Consider the following 17,500-nt stretch of genomic DNA (forward strand, 5'->3'; position numbering starts at 1 on the left):
TATTTGAAAACAACTCCTGGTAATAGACTAGTCCCAAAGTGCATACCATACTTAAACAAAAATAAATACATGATAATTATTCAAATAAAAACATTATATTACTGTCATTGTTATAAAATGCAATACCTAAAAGTGTTATTAAAGTACATGCAAATGCAACACACACAAAATCAGTAGATTCATACACATACAGTACGTACGTACGTACATACGTGTGTTCAGTTTTAAATGACACATGATTTACAACTTAGTGGAAATACTAGCCAATGCATAAAAACAAAAACAAAAGAATCCCATAAACAACAATTATTCTGTAGAGAGCAATGAGCACAAATAATAATGGCTGGCACAACGATTATATTCATGATTTGTCAGAGAGTAGCAAACACAATGCCTCTCATTTACCACTTCTGTCCCAACACAATGCAGTTAGTGTTTCATTAGTGGCAAATACAGACTGATGATGATTACGTGGGAGGCTTCATTGCCTCGCTAGCATCTGGATTATATCAAATGATAATGGCTCTGTCTGCACCATCAAATAATATTACCAAGTCCACGCTCATCGTAATTATTAAACATTATCTCCAGCATAATCGAGTCATGGCCAGTTGATTAGTGCACGTCTATTGCGCAGTATGAGGAAGAGATTAGTGTGCAGTGAGAAGGTCAGCATTGTTTGACTACTAAGCCCCCCACATTTGGGTTTATGGATGACCCATGGAGACCCAGGTTCGAGTCCGGTTTAGGTCATGTCCCAATCAATCCCAATCTCTCTCTCCTCACTCACTTCCTGTCATAATCTCAACTTTCCTATCAATAAAGGCACAAAAAATGATTTAAAAAAAAATGTTAGACTAAACCCTTACACTTACAGGGTGTAATAGAGGCTGCTGGATCAATTATAGAGGCTTTATTTTGGGGTTCTGTGGCGTTAAGTCCCAACACTCATACCATGTACGGGACAGTTGGTGATAGGAACCCAGGTTTGAGTTTGGTCTGGGTAATATGCCAATTAGACTTAGCCGTTCTTAATTTAAGTTGTTTTGATATTTTGTGCAACTTCATAATCCAGAAAGTATATATGAAAACAAAAATCTATCAGATGGTAGTTTTAACTACCTCCTTGTGCATTATCCTGCTTATTAAATCACAATCAACAATCATTTTGCACTACAGAACAACCCTGAAAAAATAAAAGTATTTTTTTCTCCTCTAAAGTGCAGTTATGTATCGTTTGCAAAACATTTTTCCATGTTATGGTTTCAGCGCAACAAGCACTACTCCTCTGTTGTCGTCTTACACAGAAAATGTAATAGCAACAGTCTGCCACAGACATATCAATAAGTGCTGTGGCCAAAATCATGACGAAAAATTCCCTGTCCTGAAGCAAGCATAATCATTACTTCACAATGGATATTGTGGTCTAGAGTGGAGACTGCCCAGAGGTCAGATGATGGTGCTATTTGCTCAGTTAAAACATGTACATATGTATTAAAAATGAAATGAAATAGTGCAAGGTTGATTTCACTTTCCCTAATGGCAGAAATACACATGTTCTTGCCTGGTGTGTTAGGAGATAGGGGATAAGGGATCGTCAAAGCTCAGCCATGAATCTTAACAACCATTCACAAAGCTCTCTCTGCAGCAATTTCTTCAGTAAATGGGATGGGCTTTCAAAGATGATGACATGGCCCTGGTCTACTATGTGCAGAATCAGTTTCACCACCAACCCCTTCAGCTTTCTCTATGGACCCACTTCAGCCTATAACATTTGATGTCATAGTCTTGACTACCCAGTCTCATCATTTGACCTCATTTTCTGCCTGGCCTGAATCCCCACCACCACTGCCACAGGCAGCAGTAGCAGCACCACTGATGTCCTTCCCCCACTGGCAGTTCTGCTGAAAGGGACACATCTTGCACTTCCAGGCCTCCTCGACGTCCACCCCCCTGGCATCCCTCTGTCCCCTCCAGAAGCCCAGGTACTCCCTCAGCTCTCCCCTCAGCACCTCCCCCTCGTACTGCACAGGCCTGCTGTCTATGAGCGCCCCAGACTCCTGGTGGACGTACTCCAGCTTCAGATGCTGGATGGGTCCCACTTTTGAGGAGGTTAGTGTCTTCAGGACCAGGTCGACCAGGCCTCCCAGGGTTCCCTCCTCGATGCCCATGGCGCCCGCGTGGTGGAGGACCGCCGTTCCCAGCACTCGTTTGGGCTGGAGTTTGAGGTGCCGGATGATGTCGTTCCTTTTCACCGTCCCGCTGATCATGCCGTCGAACAGAAGTTTATACACTCCTACCTGAAATCAATGGCTCGATTGAGTTAATGATTACATTTGGGAAAAGACATTTTTTAAGATCTAATTACATTTGGGATAAGAAGTTTATTAACACACTACATCACAGATAACCTATAACAAGGGGACTGTAGGTCTAATGCATGCTCTATGACCTCTATCACGGCTAAACATGAAACTTTTTTTTATTTTTTCGTCTACATTTCTCTACCTTGGCCCACAGCTATTTTTCCAGAAACTAATCAAACTAAATCTGTGAAGTTTAGCCCTGAAGAGATGGTTCATGAAGGGTTTCTCCTGGAATCAATAAGACGTAGCTAAGGTCCTATTTTGGTTACCATTTTGAAAATATTAAGTTTCACTTTTTGACCAAGAATGAAGTAGGTAAAGCTGGATACCTGGAGGTCGTGACCTTTGGCTTGAGCTTTTCCAGGAAGAGAGTTTTCCTTGCGTGTTTTGAGCTCAGTTAGGACGAGCTCCCCTTCAGTACTAAGGCTCAGCTCATCAATGACCCCCATGAAGAACATGCCTTCCAGAACACCAAACACTGGGAACTCCCGCACACACTGCCCTGTGATGCCAATGACAAGTAGAAACAGGGTTGGTTGGTTTTCTCTTAAAAATAAAAATAATGAAAGTTTTAAAGGGGCTCCAGGTAGGATTAAAAGTTTAATTAGTCACGGTCCCGAGTCAGCCGATTCTTATGTGAGTCATTAGTAAGTGAACGATGGCTCTCGTCACCACTTCCTCTGTCCGCTGTCAGAAAACCCCACATGAAACTTTTGACAGCGCGGTCCATAGGAGTGTTGTGGGAAACACTTTTCATTTGAAAACATCGCTTTACATACCGTACTCAGATTTATATCATCTGCTGGCATCCGTGATGAAAAACAGTCTCACAGCGAGTTTATTTGAACAGCATTCTTTCATAATAGGGTGTATATTTTGAGACATGCCATGGGCACCGTGCAAATTACGTTATCCTACCTTGTGCCCCTTCATGTGATTTGCTATTGTGAATTAGGCTTTTATCCACAAGACACAAACAGATCTTTCTTCAAAGCAACTGTTCACCCTGCAGACTGTCAATAGACAATAATACAAGCATTATGTTCATGGATAACAAAATGGTTGTGAATAGTGATACGTTACAATGTTACAACATCGCACATTGTACTAAACTATGTTGTGACAGTGCCATCCTTTAAATCAATTTAAATGTATAACATCCAGATCATGTACTGTATATTTCACAGGCTGTTTCTGCACTGTCCAAACAGATGGTGATGAGTGAATATGGTTGACAGTTACGATGGACAATTCTGTCCTCTGCATTACAGTCTTACCCTCCTCCAGCAGTGACAGCATGTTCATTACATTGAGAAGTTTGATGGCTTCTTGGTCCTCTCTCGTCTGGGTTTGGATTGGGACAATATCATGAATTTCACGCTCTAAAGAAAAAATATGATAAAAAATAGATTGCATTTCCTTGCAGAAAATGTGGAGTATGCAGCGTGCCCCTCATGCATTCGTTGCCCTTCATGAATGCGAAAGACACCCCCCCGCCCCCCAAGGCAGTGTTTCCCAACCTTTTTTGTCTTGTGTACCCCCTAAGCCTTTTCATTGTGCCTTGAGTACCCCCTAACTCAAGTTTTATATTGCTTTCTCTATCCCAATGTGACTATGTTCCATACTTTTGATAAAATATTTTTTTTCCAAGTACTCCCTGCCGTGTGCTCACGTAACCCTAGTAGTACACGTACCCCTGGTTGGGAAACACTGCCCTAAGGCAAGCATATAGGCCTACAAATAAATTGGTACAGTCTCTCCAAAGAAGAATACATCATTAGAGGGGTATTACACAATCTTCTTACGTCTCTTTTGATGTATGCTGATTCCAGCCATCACGGCAGGGTTCTTCATCTCGTTTTGTTTAATCAGGGGCCTCAGAAGACCAAAGACCATCTTCATCTCACACCAAGTCTGCTCACACAGCAGTGTAACACTCAGGTGCCACCGCCGGGACCTGTACTGTGGACTGATAATGCCATCTTCTTTTTCAGGGCTTCTGTTCAGACAACTGAAGTCCCTGGGTGGATTGGTGTATGGTTTCTTACATCTGTAATAATGTTATTAAGTTATTAATAGGGTATTAATAGGGAAGAACTGACAGTTTTGACAAAAAACTTGTTTGTCTGTCATTTGTATTTTGTACATTTTACTAGTTAGACATGCCTGTCAGGTGAGCTTCCCAAGTGTGTCTCATCTTCCTGCGTGCTGATTGGATGTGGCACACAATGATCTATTTTCATAGCAAAGAGGTAGGTGATCAAAATTACACGAATGATGTTATGTAATTATATGTTATGTTATGTTATGTTATGTAATGATAACTTTTTAGATCTACAAAATATAGCCTATGATAGACTTACCAGGCATTAAGTTTATGTCCAGCAACTCCGCATCGCTGATGTATCCCCACGGATCTTCTTTTTCCTCCATAAATACAAATGATGGATAGTAAACAGAACGCGCACGTCTAAATTCTCAACACGCTGCGTTTAAATACCCACTTCGTGTTGGTGTTGTTGTCATTCGCAAGTCACGTGAGAGGTGCTTTGCCCGAACAAGCCTCTTAGGCCACGCCCAGAATACGATGCGTCACCAACGCAGTTTTTTCCCCTCCTACTTCCTAAGAGTTTCTTAATTTCTTTTTTTCTAGCGATATGAGAGTTGTATACTATTTTGAGAGAAATATAACATAATTATGACCTCGCTGCCCATTATACAAAAAAGGATAGCCTGCGTCTGTAGGCCTACCTGTCGCGGTCCTCTACCAACTTCTGACACAAGAGGGGAGTGGTGAGCCACTGAAGGATTCTTGTGGCGCAAAACCCCCTCAAGATGATCTTCTGTGGTCCTTAAACCTTCCCAAAATATAGGGCACACTCCACAGAAACAAACATTCATTTGCATTCCAGTTCATGGGAACTTTAAAAGAATACAAGTCAGCATGTCTTCACAAAGACCAGACTTAATGTTTAGAACAGGACAAGAACAAGAAAATCAAAAGTGTATAACCACATATTCTGAAATTTGATGGGGGTGACATGGAGTAGGCTAATGTGAAAGTTTGGAATGAAAAAAAAAAACTTTAGGAGACCTTCTAGTTTTGACGAAGGGAAAGAGATACTTAGAATCGAATAACAGTACATTTGGCCTCACTTATGGTTTTCATCCAATCACAGGTTGTATCCCATGTCCTAGTAGGCCTAGTCTAAATGGCTTGTCATAACTTTCTAAGACACAAGACGGTCATATAGATGGCGCCCTTGTCAAACATGTCGCACTGCAATATTTTGTGTTAAAGTAGACAAGCTGGCAATTTATTCTTTAAACTTAGACTTAGACATAACACGGGTGACAGAATTTTCACAGGTGTTTTGGGTATACCATTTTCCTGGTAACAGACTTAATTTTAAGTGCATGCCTGGTAACAGAGAACAAAACACTTGAATCTTTATATATATAAAAAATCTTTATTTCCAACATACACCTGTAAGGAAAGATATTTACATTAAAAAAGGTAAAGGGTGAACTGTGCACTTGCCACCAATCTGAACCATTGTGTGCTCTGAACAACTGGAAGTGCAGCATGTCTGCCTTTTACCCACCAGTGTATATAGTAATCTACAAAAATGATGCTGAAAATAAAATAAATATAAAAGCAAAAGCTAGAGATATGTAGACCTACTGCAGAACGCTTTGTTTACAAATCCTCGAAAATAATTCATTAAAATGTAACCGGTTCAGCATAGAGCATTAGTAAAGGAACTAGCGCAATGGCCTCCGTTACACAAATATTACTTCAAAATCTCCACCCAACGTCCATCAAAACGTGTAACAACCCTCCTTGTAGCAACATCTGCATGGAAAAAAACATTGACAAAACATTAGTTCACTAGTAATTCCTTCACTACACAGCTTACATATCCAAAATGGTGTAAAAGCAGTGGCTTAGATGCACCCATTCCAACACGTTACAGTAGTACAAATGAAAATCCAATTTTAGACTGTAGTGGAGCTTGCTCGTAGAGGAAAGTCTTGTGCAGACAGAAGATGTGACTTTCATTAACAGTGTGCAAAAATATACCCAAAAATACCCTGTTATCTACACTAATGCAGGGATTAAAGCAAAAAAAAGTCATCTGACTGAACTTTTTTACCGGTTAGGTACCCGATCGAGTATCACTCCGTAACCCTACGAAAAACAATGTAGCCAGGCTCTGCCCTCGTAACGAAACATACACTGGTTTTACACAAGGAATGGTGTCAGAGCCAGCGCTAGACATAGGCAGACAGGGCAGTCGCCTAGAGCAGAATAGGCCTATGTCTTGAGGGTGCCAGTAATACCAAAAACTGCCACAAAATCAGAACCAACATAAAACTTTACACTTCACATTAACAATGAATATTCATTATACACTAAGTAGGTCTGTATACACTCAATATGAATGTACCTGTAGGTACTAGATCAGATGTGCTCAATCAGATGTAGGCCTACAATGCTATGTTTACAGATGCCAATTTCTAAATACAAAAAAGGGAAAGAGGGAAAGGGGGCAGGCCTAGGCCACCAGATTGACTAGAACTGGCCGAGAATGGAGGAATGATGGATACTATATCCACTGCAAACACTGAACTGCAATTTGGGGCATGTTTTGGTTATTTCCTCTTATTTCTACCCATTATTTATGAATTGTTCACAACATTATGCAGAATGGATTCACAATGAGTGTTGCTTCAAAATGGTAGCTGATCTCACAGAATTATTGACTTGGAATTGCAATGCGTTGATACAGTGATCTCATTATGGTTTTTGTTGTTGTTGTAGTAGTAGCAGGCTACCGGTATATTTTGTCTTTCACATCAGAATGGGCAAACACTGTTCTGGTGAAAGCACTGGTGCGCATTGCTTGCAGTTGTATTTCTGATATTTAAAAAACAATGCACTGTGGTCATAGCAATCAGAGGGAGAAAACTAGTTGTTGGTTATTTGTATGTTTTTCACAAATTCACTATTCATCCTGTTACAAACAACTTGTTGACGTTTACAAACAGGGTGCGGTAGTCTGCCTCTGTGTTCTACCGTTTTGAAAACCTATGGCTACTTTTTTGCCTCTCGATGTGCGGTGCCAGGCACACGCTTACCATTGATATAAAAAACGTCCCCGATTCCTGCACGCACTAGTGTTCTCTCATACAAGCTGACACGACGCACGCAGACACAACACAGTCACAGTCAGACGTCTATCGTTTAACAAAAGTAACACACTCAAGCTTGTCGCGCAACTTTCCACTCGAATCAAGGCAAATCGCCCACGCATCAGCCCTGAGTGCGCAGTGCGCAAATAACTGAACTCAAACGAAACGCATAGTCCGAGAAGATGGGCACAGACGTTGAGCCACTCAAAAACAAGCACACACACAACTGTTGCGGCACACTATTCCAGTTAGCAAAAAAAGCATCACACAATAGCCTACAACAAGCCTTGAAAGTGAAACAAACATCGAAACGGCATTTATCGACCATATGAGTCCACCCATCAGAACACTGCTTCCCAGAACAAGACGTGGCATAAAATATTGGCTCTGCCTGGGATAGCAACAGTGACTCCTGTAAAATGCAACCCATTTTTAACTTATTTCTTGAATATATATCGGCAACAACAAAGTTAATCTGCTATGATTACAGATGAGACAGTAAAGTATCCGTTGTCAGAAAGACAACTAGAGCTAGTTCTATCATAGCCCCCCCCTTTTACGCAGCCAGTCAAACGCGCTAAACTTTGAAGATGAAACGCGTGGTATCCTAGCTAGCTGCCAATGATATCCGTCCCATTGGGGCTATGAATAATGTTAGTAAAAGCCACAATGCTTAAAAGGCAAACCCTTCATGAAAAAGACATCATGCGCAGTCGAAGTAAACTATTCTTTTTTTCTAACAATCTGCCCGGCAGGTTGCAACGATAATGGAAACGTGTCCTACCTTCTTCCAGCTATGCATTCCATGCATTATTAGCCCATATTGGAATCTCAGTCCAACTCGTTTAACGATTGTCATTGCACTTTAAAGACATTACACGTATTTTCTTTTCTGCCATCAGCAACAATGTTGGCTTTTTTTTGTCTCTCGAGCTGCACCGCCACCGAATTGTTGACCGCTCGTGCTGTACTTCTTTTTTTTTTTTTTTTGGAAGAACGGGGATGGCTCAAAACTATTGATGAGTGAATCTGTTGTAGGCCTATCACACCAGTGGTGGAGTGTATAACTAAATCCGTACACCAAACACACCTCTCGTCACCTTCTCATGACCAGGTGTGCTCTCGATTTGTGTTCAGTTGGAAAGTAAAAATTGTAAATTAATTGACATAAATTATACGGACGGAAATCCGTCCAAACGAAAATCCAACTGACGGAAATCCGTCGTAGCGACGGAAAACTTTAATCCCTGCACTAATGTAGTTTTATTGGCCTTCACAAAAAGTCTGCCCACCCGTGACTTGAGCACACTCCTCCTCATTAAGGTAGATGAGGAAAGCTCCGCAGCTGGTGCGTTCACAAAGCAAGAGCAAATGGGGTGAAAATAACATTTCAAATCAGCTACTGCAAATTAACAGAGTATGGAAAGAGGAAGCATCTTCTGAAACACAACAGACTCCTCAGGAGTGCAGTGGCCACCATTTTGCTATACGTCTTATTTGCTGTACAATACTACAACCTAAAAAGTCTTCCACGAAGTGCAGAACATCTGCATACTCCACCTTCTCATTCCCTACTTATTCAGCTAAAACCCAAAGACCTTCTCCAGTCACACTTCAACATTTCAAGAAACGATTGGCTAAACATTTCCGAAAAGTCCAATGGAAACAGTCATATACTGGAAAAAAAATGAAAGCAGCCGCCATCCGGTCTGTCCACATCGTCCTGGTTGGATCACCATTATGTTTGACAGATACAGTTGAGTGGGTTCAAGTTGAAGAGCATCGGAACAGAAGAGTGCTGTAGAATCTAGAGTGAAATACTCTGAAGGGGACACCACCCATCCCCCTCACAGAATCCAGTTCTCACCACCCCCCTAGCCTCACAGAGTAACTTTAGGGTGTGTAATGATCTGAGGGACCACCACCACACTCCAGTACTCACACCACCCATCTCGCTCTCCCCAATTCCTGCTCCGCTTCTTCCCCCTCTTCCACATCCTCTCCTCACTGTGTAGCTTTGGCATCAGACGGCTCCAGCTCCACACTGGACAGGAACCTCCTGGCTAGCCGGCGTCCGTCGTAGCTCAGGTGGGTGGTGTAGAGGGTGCGGGCGTGCTTGGGGTAGACGATGGTGGTGCTCTGGTAGCGCTGCACCCTCTGGCGCGGCTGCAGCTCCAGCTCGGTCTTGTAGCGGCGCCAGGTGCAGTTGGGCAGGGCGAAGACCGTCTGGCTGCACTGGTCCAGGCCCAGCCCCCGCGGCAGCATGGTCACGTCGTGGATGAAGTGGCGGTCCGAGTCGTAACGCACCGACGACGTGTACCTGTCACAGGCATACACACGGAGATAGTTACATAGGCGTCTGTCTGGCATTCAGGGCTTGTTACCAGCCAAAATGGCTAGTAGTTCTAGATGTTAATCTTACTAGCCAACATACACAATTGTTAATGGGTCAAAGTGGCTGTTAAGTTGGTCTTTTCTACCAGCATAACTCAGATTTCACCAGCATTTGGCCGGTTGGCTGGTGTTAATTTAGAGCCCTGCTGGCATTGGTGCCGGAAAGGGGGGTGCAGTGGTGCATTGGCATTGGCTCCCTAAATCAGGCTCGCTCAACTTTTACTGTAGGCTACTGTGATCCCTTTCTCTTTACTTACTTTACTTACTTTCTCTTTGAACTTTAGTAATCACGCATGCACCAACCCCCGCGCCTCTAAATAAATAAATAAATGCACCACAACTTTAAAACTCGTTCTGGCACCCTTGTCTGTCTGTCTGTCTCACACACACGCAGAAGGGTGCAAATTATTTCTCCACTCCACAGACTAGACACAGACAGACAGACACACACAGGTAGGGGGCAAATGGTCCACACACAAATGTCATGGGAGTACAAATGATCTCACACTCACACATACACACACAGGGCTCCAGATGATCCATACGGCGCATGCTTTTGAAGAAAAAAAGCGTGTCTTCATAACAGACAGGACCGACAAAAACAAATGACTATTTAAACTACATGCATTTCAAATGGCTATGCGTGCCTTGCAAGATTACCTTATCTCCTTGGCTGGCAGTGGGTCGAGCTCAATCCCTTCACCATAGGATAATGGGCATCTTTGTGGAACAGGCCTACATTTCACAGCGTGCTTGATGAAAACCTATGGCCGGAGAAAGACAACATTTGGTCTGATCCAAGTTGAACTGAAAGCAAATTGCCCTGATGCTGAGGAGAGAGACAAACACTTGACCCAAATCTGAAATGGTCCTCCTGACCCAGTTTCTAACATGCATCAGAGACACGTAGCCTATTCAAACAGTCTCCACATAATTTCCATCATTTTGGGAGTTGCTGGCTAAAATACTGATTGATTCCAGAGCATTACAGGAGGAGAACCACTTTGTTTTCACGAAGGTGGATTTTTTGTTTGATTTGAAATCTGACACTTACCGACGATGACCCTTTGCCCTCATCCTCTGCTGCCAAACTCCCGGTCCCCCTCTCGCTGCCGACAGGCAACAACCAAGGGCTTGGACTGGGGCTCGGGGGTAGCCCGGAGTCCGGACTGTCAAGTGCCCTCTCAGCCTTGTAGTTCATATCCAAAGGGTCGTCATCACCAGACAGATTGGGAAGATTCAGTCTGCCCACCATCGCTTTTTTGATAATCACTCAGGTAAACACAATCCGGTTGCTAGAGTAGGGTAATTGATGCGTAAAAAGTGCGTCGAATCACCTCACCACGCCAAAATGTGAATTCGAACCAATGCTAGATGTAGTCCAGTGCACCCAAAAGTTGCACACAAAAAAACGTGAGCAAAAAACCTCGGTAAGTGGAAAAAGAAACTGTTAAAATGTGTCGCTAATTACCCTGCAACTACCTTCGTCTGCTCTGCATGTCGTTTACAGCTGATTGAATTCTGAAGACGAGGAAGTTTTTGGTTGATATTTCGAGCGTCTAAGAGAAAAAGTTTAGTATGTAGAAGCCACTCGTCCTCTCCCGAAAAAAAGCCACAAGAAATGGTAAATCCTAAGTGCTTTGAAGTTGAGTGTTTGCGGCGCCGTGTGTCACCGGAGAAGGCACCATTCGCCCGCCTGCCTTCAAACTTGCCTTTTCTCAAAGGCGTTCATTGTTTTACAAGAGAGCGTGGGGAAGGCAACGCCTTTTAAAGCTGCCTCCCGCTGCTGATTGGAGCAAGCGATTTTGGAAAACAGAAAAGAGCTGGGGAAATTTCTCAGCAGTCTTGCGCTAAAAATATCGCGCAACGCTTTAAATAAAAAGAGAACCAACATTTGCAATGCAATTCACCTACATTTCATAGCATGGACTGATGGAACACTCACGCAAACAATGTTTACAGAAGACTGGTGTTTTATTGTGCCACATCATCACTTGGCATACATGAACTGCATTTCGACAGTATATAGGGCCTAATGGATGGGGAAAGCAGGAATGTGTACAGCAACAGCACTTAGGCCTATATATATAAAACACTAAAATGTTAATATTTTTATAGTCCAGGACAACAAAGGAGTGCAAATCAATGTCAATAAATCCATGTCATATAATGCTTTAAATCATAACTTCATCAAATATTTACCTTCATGTCATTGCAGAAACACACTAATGATTTAAGTTGTTTAAAAAAATGAACGAAAGGCGCTGTAAGGTAACCAGAACTTTCTGAGAGCTGCTTGAAAACAAATTGTGATCAACATTTTATTTTTATGGACACCTCAGCTGCTGTTGTTGCACTGACCCATCACACACAATGTGTCCAAGCCCTCCCTCTTTCTCTCCCTCTGGTTTCCATACAGGGGCCTGTCCAGAGGCTGAATCATGCAGCCACATGAATGAAATGCTCAACATGATGATATGACATAACCGGCCGCCTAAGTGACAAACAGGGCTACTGTATTTGCTGTGTCGCGGAGAGGTAAATGTCACTGAGCCACTAGCCTCATCTCCCTCCCCTATGCCCTTCACTCTCCCTTCTTTCTCTCTCTCTCTCTGCTGCGTCCCTCTGTAACTGTCTATTCTTCTCTTTACAACCCCCATTCTCCCTCTCTCTATCTCTGTCTGTCTCTCTCTCTCTCTCTGCTCCACTGTCTTCTAATCTCTCTCTCTCTCTCTCTCTGTCCCACCGTCTTCGTCTTCTTTTTCTTCTTCTCTCTCCCTCTCTCTCTCCCTGTCTGGGTCTCTCATATGCTGTTGCCTGTATGTAATGTAGCCTGGCCGCTCTCTACTTTCTCACATATAAAAAGCAGACGGGGGACTCTGCTGAGCGGATCATACAGGGAAATAAAGGGGGTTAAACAAATGAGAGCGTTAAATCAGTCTTACAGCCCTCCTGGCACAGAGTCAGGATGGGGGTGGGGGTGGGGTTGGGGGGGACAGAAGAGGGGGAGGAAATACAGTATAATAAAAAAGCCCCCACTTACACTGGTTTCAATTTTGAAACCAACCTGGGGGATTTTTCTTTCTTTCTTTCTTTTTTTGTTCGTTCAGTCGTTCATTGGTTCTTTGTGGGAGAAGCAAGCCAACGTGTGGCTGGTTTTGTCTGTAATTGGGAGACAGGAAATCCCAAGCTGCTGGGTGCTGGGAGCCACAGCGTAAAGGAGAGGAGAGTAGAGGAGAGCAGGGGCCCTGGAGCCTCGGAGGCCTGACCGCCTGTGAAAAACATGGCCAACCAACGAGCAAACCAGCAAACCAAGCAAGCAGCCGACCAGCCAACCAACAAGAGTTCACTATGGGACACAGCCCACTCTGCACCATGGCGATTGGTTTTGATGCTGGTGGTGCATACACCATATGTTTGGTTTAAGAGTAAGTTTTGTGTGTGTGTGTGTGTGTGTGAGAGAGAGTGTACGTACGTGTGTGTGTGTGTGTGTGTGTGTGTGTGTGTGTGTGTGTGTGTGTGTGTGTGTGTGTGTGTGTGTGTGTGTGTGTGTGTGTGTGTGTGTGTGTGTGTGTGTGTGTAGGCTACGTGTGCTTGTGTGTGTATGCAAGTGAGTGTGTTTGGGAGTGTGTGTGTGTAGTGGTAGTGGAGAACGAATGCTGAGCTGATTACAAGATCCACAGTGGGGGGATACCCGGGAGGAACCACTTTTGCATGTAGGGAAGAGAAGAGAAGGGAAAGGGAGTGAGACTGAGGCCAAGGCAGGGACAGGACGGGATGGGATGGGCCGATTCGGGCTACGTTTAAAAGTGTTGCCCCTAAATCATTTTGATGAGAGAGAGAGGCCTCCACCCCCCATCCAACCATCCACCTCCCTCTCCCTCTCTCTCTCTCGCCTCTCCTCTCTCTCTCTCTCTCTGCCCGAAGGACTGGTGCCAAGTAGCAGCAGGCGTCTGCTCTGGTCGATTCCAGTTAATGGCTGTCGATTCTCTTTTAAGTGCAAACACATTCCTCGGGAATCGCTGCAATGAACGGCATACAAATATATCTGCATGTCGTGTGTGTGTGTGTGTGTGTGTGTGTGTGTGTGTGTGTGTGTGTGTGTGTGTGTGTGTGTGTGTGTGTGTGTGTGTGTGTGTGTGACAACTGGGTTTGTTGTCCTAGGCCAAGGGAGAGAGGGGGCTCTAAAATTGGGTCCCCATTATGTTATATTATATGCATTGAGAGAGGCGGGCGACATTCAGATGATTTTATCCCAGGCCTGGCCAAAGCTGTCAGTGGCCCTGCGTGTGCGTATAGACATGTACACACATACATATACACAGACATATGCCATTCGTATATGGACTATATATAATGGACATGTATAAATATATGGACTGACTTGTGCAGCAGCGCAGCGATAGCTGGTGCTATTAGTGTTAGTGTTGCTATGCTATGGGGAAAGAAAAAAGGAAACAGTACGCAGCTCAGGAAGCGGAGGACACAGTAGAACGTTATGTTGCCATGTCATGTTCTGTTCTGCCACCCAGGAAATTGACACACACACACAAGGAGACGCACGCATGCATGCACGCACGCACGCACACACGCACGCACGCACGCACGCACACACGCACACACGTGAGTGAGCAAAAATCATGTAACCCACCCATTTCATTTCAAGGCAAAGGAAGGAAATGTACACAATCAAGACTAGCAAACAACAGCAACGCCCCTGCCAGCCAAGGCCATCAGCAGCGGCTGTGAAGCTAGAAGAAAAGAGAGAACAACTCGAGCCCACTCCCCACCTCCACCCCTTGAATTCATTCCTACCCCTCCCCTGTTTCTCCATCAGCAATATTGAAAAAGCAGGCAAGCTGGCGATAAACAAAAAAATCTCAAGTTACTGTTACAGTGTGACTGGCTACGTTTTGCTTTTAGTCTTCATGAGCACTGGCGGGGCTACAAGTGCCTGTTGCTGCCTGGCCTGTTGTGTAGACATGCCACCCCTACTGGTGTGTGGTGGTGACATATGGCTGTCCTTCGATACTACCGGTACCTATACAGCCACAGAATGCAAATAAACAACTCAACAAGTCTGACTTGAGACGGCCGTGAACTGAGCATACTGCATGATTTATGACGACTTGAAACACAAGTTCAAAAACAATAGGAGCACAAATCAACAGTCCCATATCCCATTGCCATCCTGCGATGTGGGTTTTTCTCAGGGAGAGCAGGAGCAGGGCAAAGTCACATCAATTTGAAAAGCAGCCCATCACAGGAAGCACAGAGAAGTGAATTGTGTGAGGGCTGAGAGGTTGGCCGGGAGATGGGGAGGGGGTTTACGAAGGCCTGATGGCAAAGATCTAGGGTCTGCATGGATGTTGGTTGGGAGGGGACGGATGGGTAGGTTGGATGGGAGAGCTGGTGAGGGGGCACAAATGTCTGATGGGAGAAGCTACAGTAAGATTCTGGGGTCGGTGTGGATGTTGGTTGAGGCATGGATGGGAGATCTATGGTAGCTGGGCTCACTGGCTGGCTGGCTGGCTGGCTGGTTCTGAGGTGGAGAGCAGCTTGGGTCTGGGGCATTGATGGTTGGGAGACAGGGGAGGTTTGGTGTATTACTGGCTGGAATATGCCACTATTATGAGGACAGGACAGCCAGCACACAACAACCATGGGGGTATGCGTTGGTGGAGGCATTTGAGGCATGCACGGCTGAGGCATAAATGGAATTCTGTTGTGTGCAGTGAGCACTGTGTGCTGTGGAACTGTGTGCTACTTTCACGTCACTTCGCTTCACTTCACATGTATGTGGGTTGCCTTGGTGGCTGTTGGAGGAGGATTGGGAGCTTGGATGGCTGACTTGTTGTTTTGCTGGCATATGAAGGGCAGTCAGTCAGGTGAGCAGGCAGCAGCACAAGCACATGTCATTGAGGTGTCCCATTCCAGCTCATCACCATCATCATCATCTTCATTGTTGTCTCAGAACTTTTTCTTGATGAGCTTCTCCAGCTTGCGTATGCGCGAGGACTCCTGCTCGGGCGTGGGGGCGCTGAAGGACAGGGAGGAGGGCGCGCTCTCGTTACCCGACGGGGGAGTGGGGAGCCTCTGCCTGAAGAGCTCGATCATGCTGCTCTGCTCACTGCGCTTCAGGCCCTGTGGAGAGATGGAGAGGAGGAAAGAAGAAGAGAATTATAAAGGAGGAAAAGGAGGAGGAGGAGGAGAGAAGGAGGAGTCTCTGACTGAAAAGCTCGGTCATGTTGGTCTGCTCATGGCGCTTCAGGCCCTGTGCCGAGATGGAGAGGAGAATTAAGGAGGAGGAGGAGGATGAGAAGGAGGAGGAGGAGGAGGAGAAAGACGAAGAGGAGGAGGAAGAGGATGAGGGTGATGAGGAGGAGGATGAAGATGAGGAGGATGAGGAGGAAAAGGATGAGGAGGAAGATGATGAGGGTGATGAGGAGGAGGATGAAGATGAGGAGGATGATGATGACAAGTATGAGGAGGAAGATGAGGAAGAAGAGGGCTTCAGGCCCTATGGAGAGATGGAGAGGAGGAAGAGGAGGCAGGTAGAGGACGAGAGGGAAGAAGTGAAGGAGGAGGAGGAGGAGGAGGACGGGAGGAGAGAGAAAGAGGGTGATGAAAAGAAAGATGACAGAGGACAGCATTAGAAGGAAAGAGAGGAGGAGGAACTTGCAGAAGAGGAGCGAGAGGAGAACCAAGAGAAAGGGGGAGGAAGGGGAGCAAGGTGGAGGAAGAGAAGGAATAAATGAGGAGGAGGCTAAGGGTGACTTCTCCACCTGACCACAGACGCAAGCAGCATGGTGCAACAGCCATAATGTTGCAAAACACTATACCGAGAATAGAGCCAGTGAAGATGACTCAGGCGAAAGGATGACAGTTATTCCCAGAACTATTAACGAGCACTGGCAAATTTGGAATTTGAGGGAGAGAGAGAGAGTGCGTGAGAGTAAGAGTGTGAGAGAGAGAGAGAGAGAGAGAGAGAGAGAGAGAGAGAGAGAGAGAGAGAGAGGAAGAGAAAGAGAGAGAGAAGAAAGGGGTAAAAGGGAAAACGTTTTAGCGAGAAGAGAGAGTGAAGTGGGAGAAATTGCTGGGAATAAGGTGCTGTATCATGGCTGTGAACATTTCCGAAATGACACACACACACACACACACACACACACACACACACACACACACACACACACACACACACACACACACACACACACACACACACACACACACACACACACACACACACACACACAGTACACAAAAATCACTACCAAATGGGCACGTGTCAACAGCAAGCAGCAATTAACCCCAGTTCACCCCCTACACCACCACAGCATCCCTGCTTTGGCCAAACTTGCCTTCATGTCGAGAATCTTCTGGAAGGTTTCCGGGTTGCCGTCGGCGAGGAGCTTGATGTAGTTATCGACGAACACCACTGGGGGCTCGTGAGGCGCCATGATGACCTAGGATGAGAAAAAGAGAAGTTTTTTTTTAAAGCAATATGTGCTGTTCAGCTTACTTAAAATTCGATTAATAGGTAT

The 17,500-nt window shown here is 44.9% G+C and overlaps 3 protein-coding genes across 3 annotated transcripts in view; all 3 read right to left on the minus strand.

Annotated features, from left to right (window-relative positions):
* Positions 1-5,004, minus strand: part of exo5 (exonuclease 5) — a 5,053-nt gene extending 49 nt beyond the window's left edge. Inside the window, exons 1-6 of the mRNA XM_063204327.1 lie at positions 4,730-5,004; positions 4,533-4,599; positions 4,172-4,416; positions 3,644-3,748; positions 2,696-2,868; positions 1-2,300 (exon numbers count right to left, since the gene is read on the minus strand). The exon at positions 1-2,300 is cut by the window's left edge and continues 49 nt beyond it. Coding sequence (XP_063060397.1) covers positions 1,806-2,300; positions 2,696-2,868; positions 3,644-3,748; positions 4,172-4,416; positions 4,533-4,599; positions 4,730-4,799 — 1,155 coding nt within the window. The 5' untranslated portion in view covers positions 4,800-5,004 and the 3' untranslated portion in view covers positions 1-1,805. The remainder of the gene's footprint in view (positions 2,301-2,695; positions 2,869-3,643; positions 3,749-4,171; positions 4,417-4,532; positions 4,600-4,729) is intronic.
* Positions 5,005-8,815: 3,811 nt separating this feature from the next.
* On the minus strand, positions 8,816-11,747 carry rflnb (refilin B). The gene is made up of 3 exons (XM_063205024.1): positions 11,011-11,747; positions 10,617-10,720; positions 8,816-9,882 (listed from the first exon to the last, which is right to left on the minus strand). The coding sequence occupies exons 1-3, from the start codon at positions 11,209-11,211 to the stop codon at positions 9,567-9,569; spliced, it is 621 nt and encodes a 206-aa protein (XP_063061094.1). The 5' UTR covers positions 11,212-11,747; the 3' UTR covers positions 8,816-9,566.
* A 1,738-nt stretch (positions 11,748-13,485) lies between these two features.
* Positions 13,486-17,500, minus strand: part of vps53 (VPS53 subunit of GARP complex) — a 75,434-nt gene continuing 71,419 nt past the window's right edge. Inside the window, exons 21-22 of the mRNA XM_063205025.1 lie at positions 17,318-17,422; positions 13,486-16,100 (exon numbers count right to left, since the gene is read on the minus strand). Coding sequence (XP_063061095.1) covers positions 15,927-16,100; positions 17,318-17,422 — 279 coding nt within the window. The 3' untranslated portion in view covers positions 13,486-15,926. The remainder of the gene's footprint in view (positions 16,101-17,317; positions 17,423-17,500) is intronic.

The sequence above is a fragment of the Engraulis encrasicolus genome, chromosome 8, assembly GCF_034702125.1.
Source record: "Engraulis encrasicolus isolate BLACKSEA-1 chromosome 8, IST_EnEncr_1.0, whole genome shotgun sequence".
Lineage (NCBI taxonomy): Eukaryota > Metazoa > Chordata > Actinopteri > Clupeiformes > Engraulidae > Engraulis > Engraulis encrasicolus.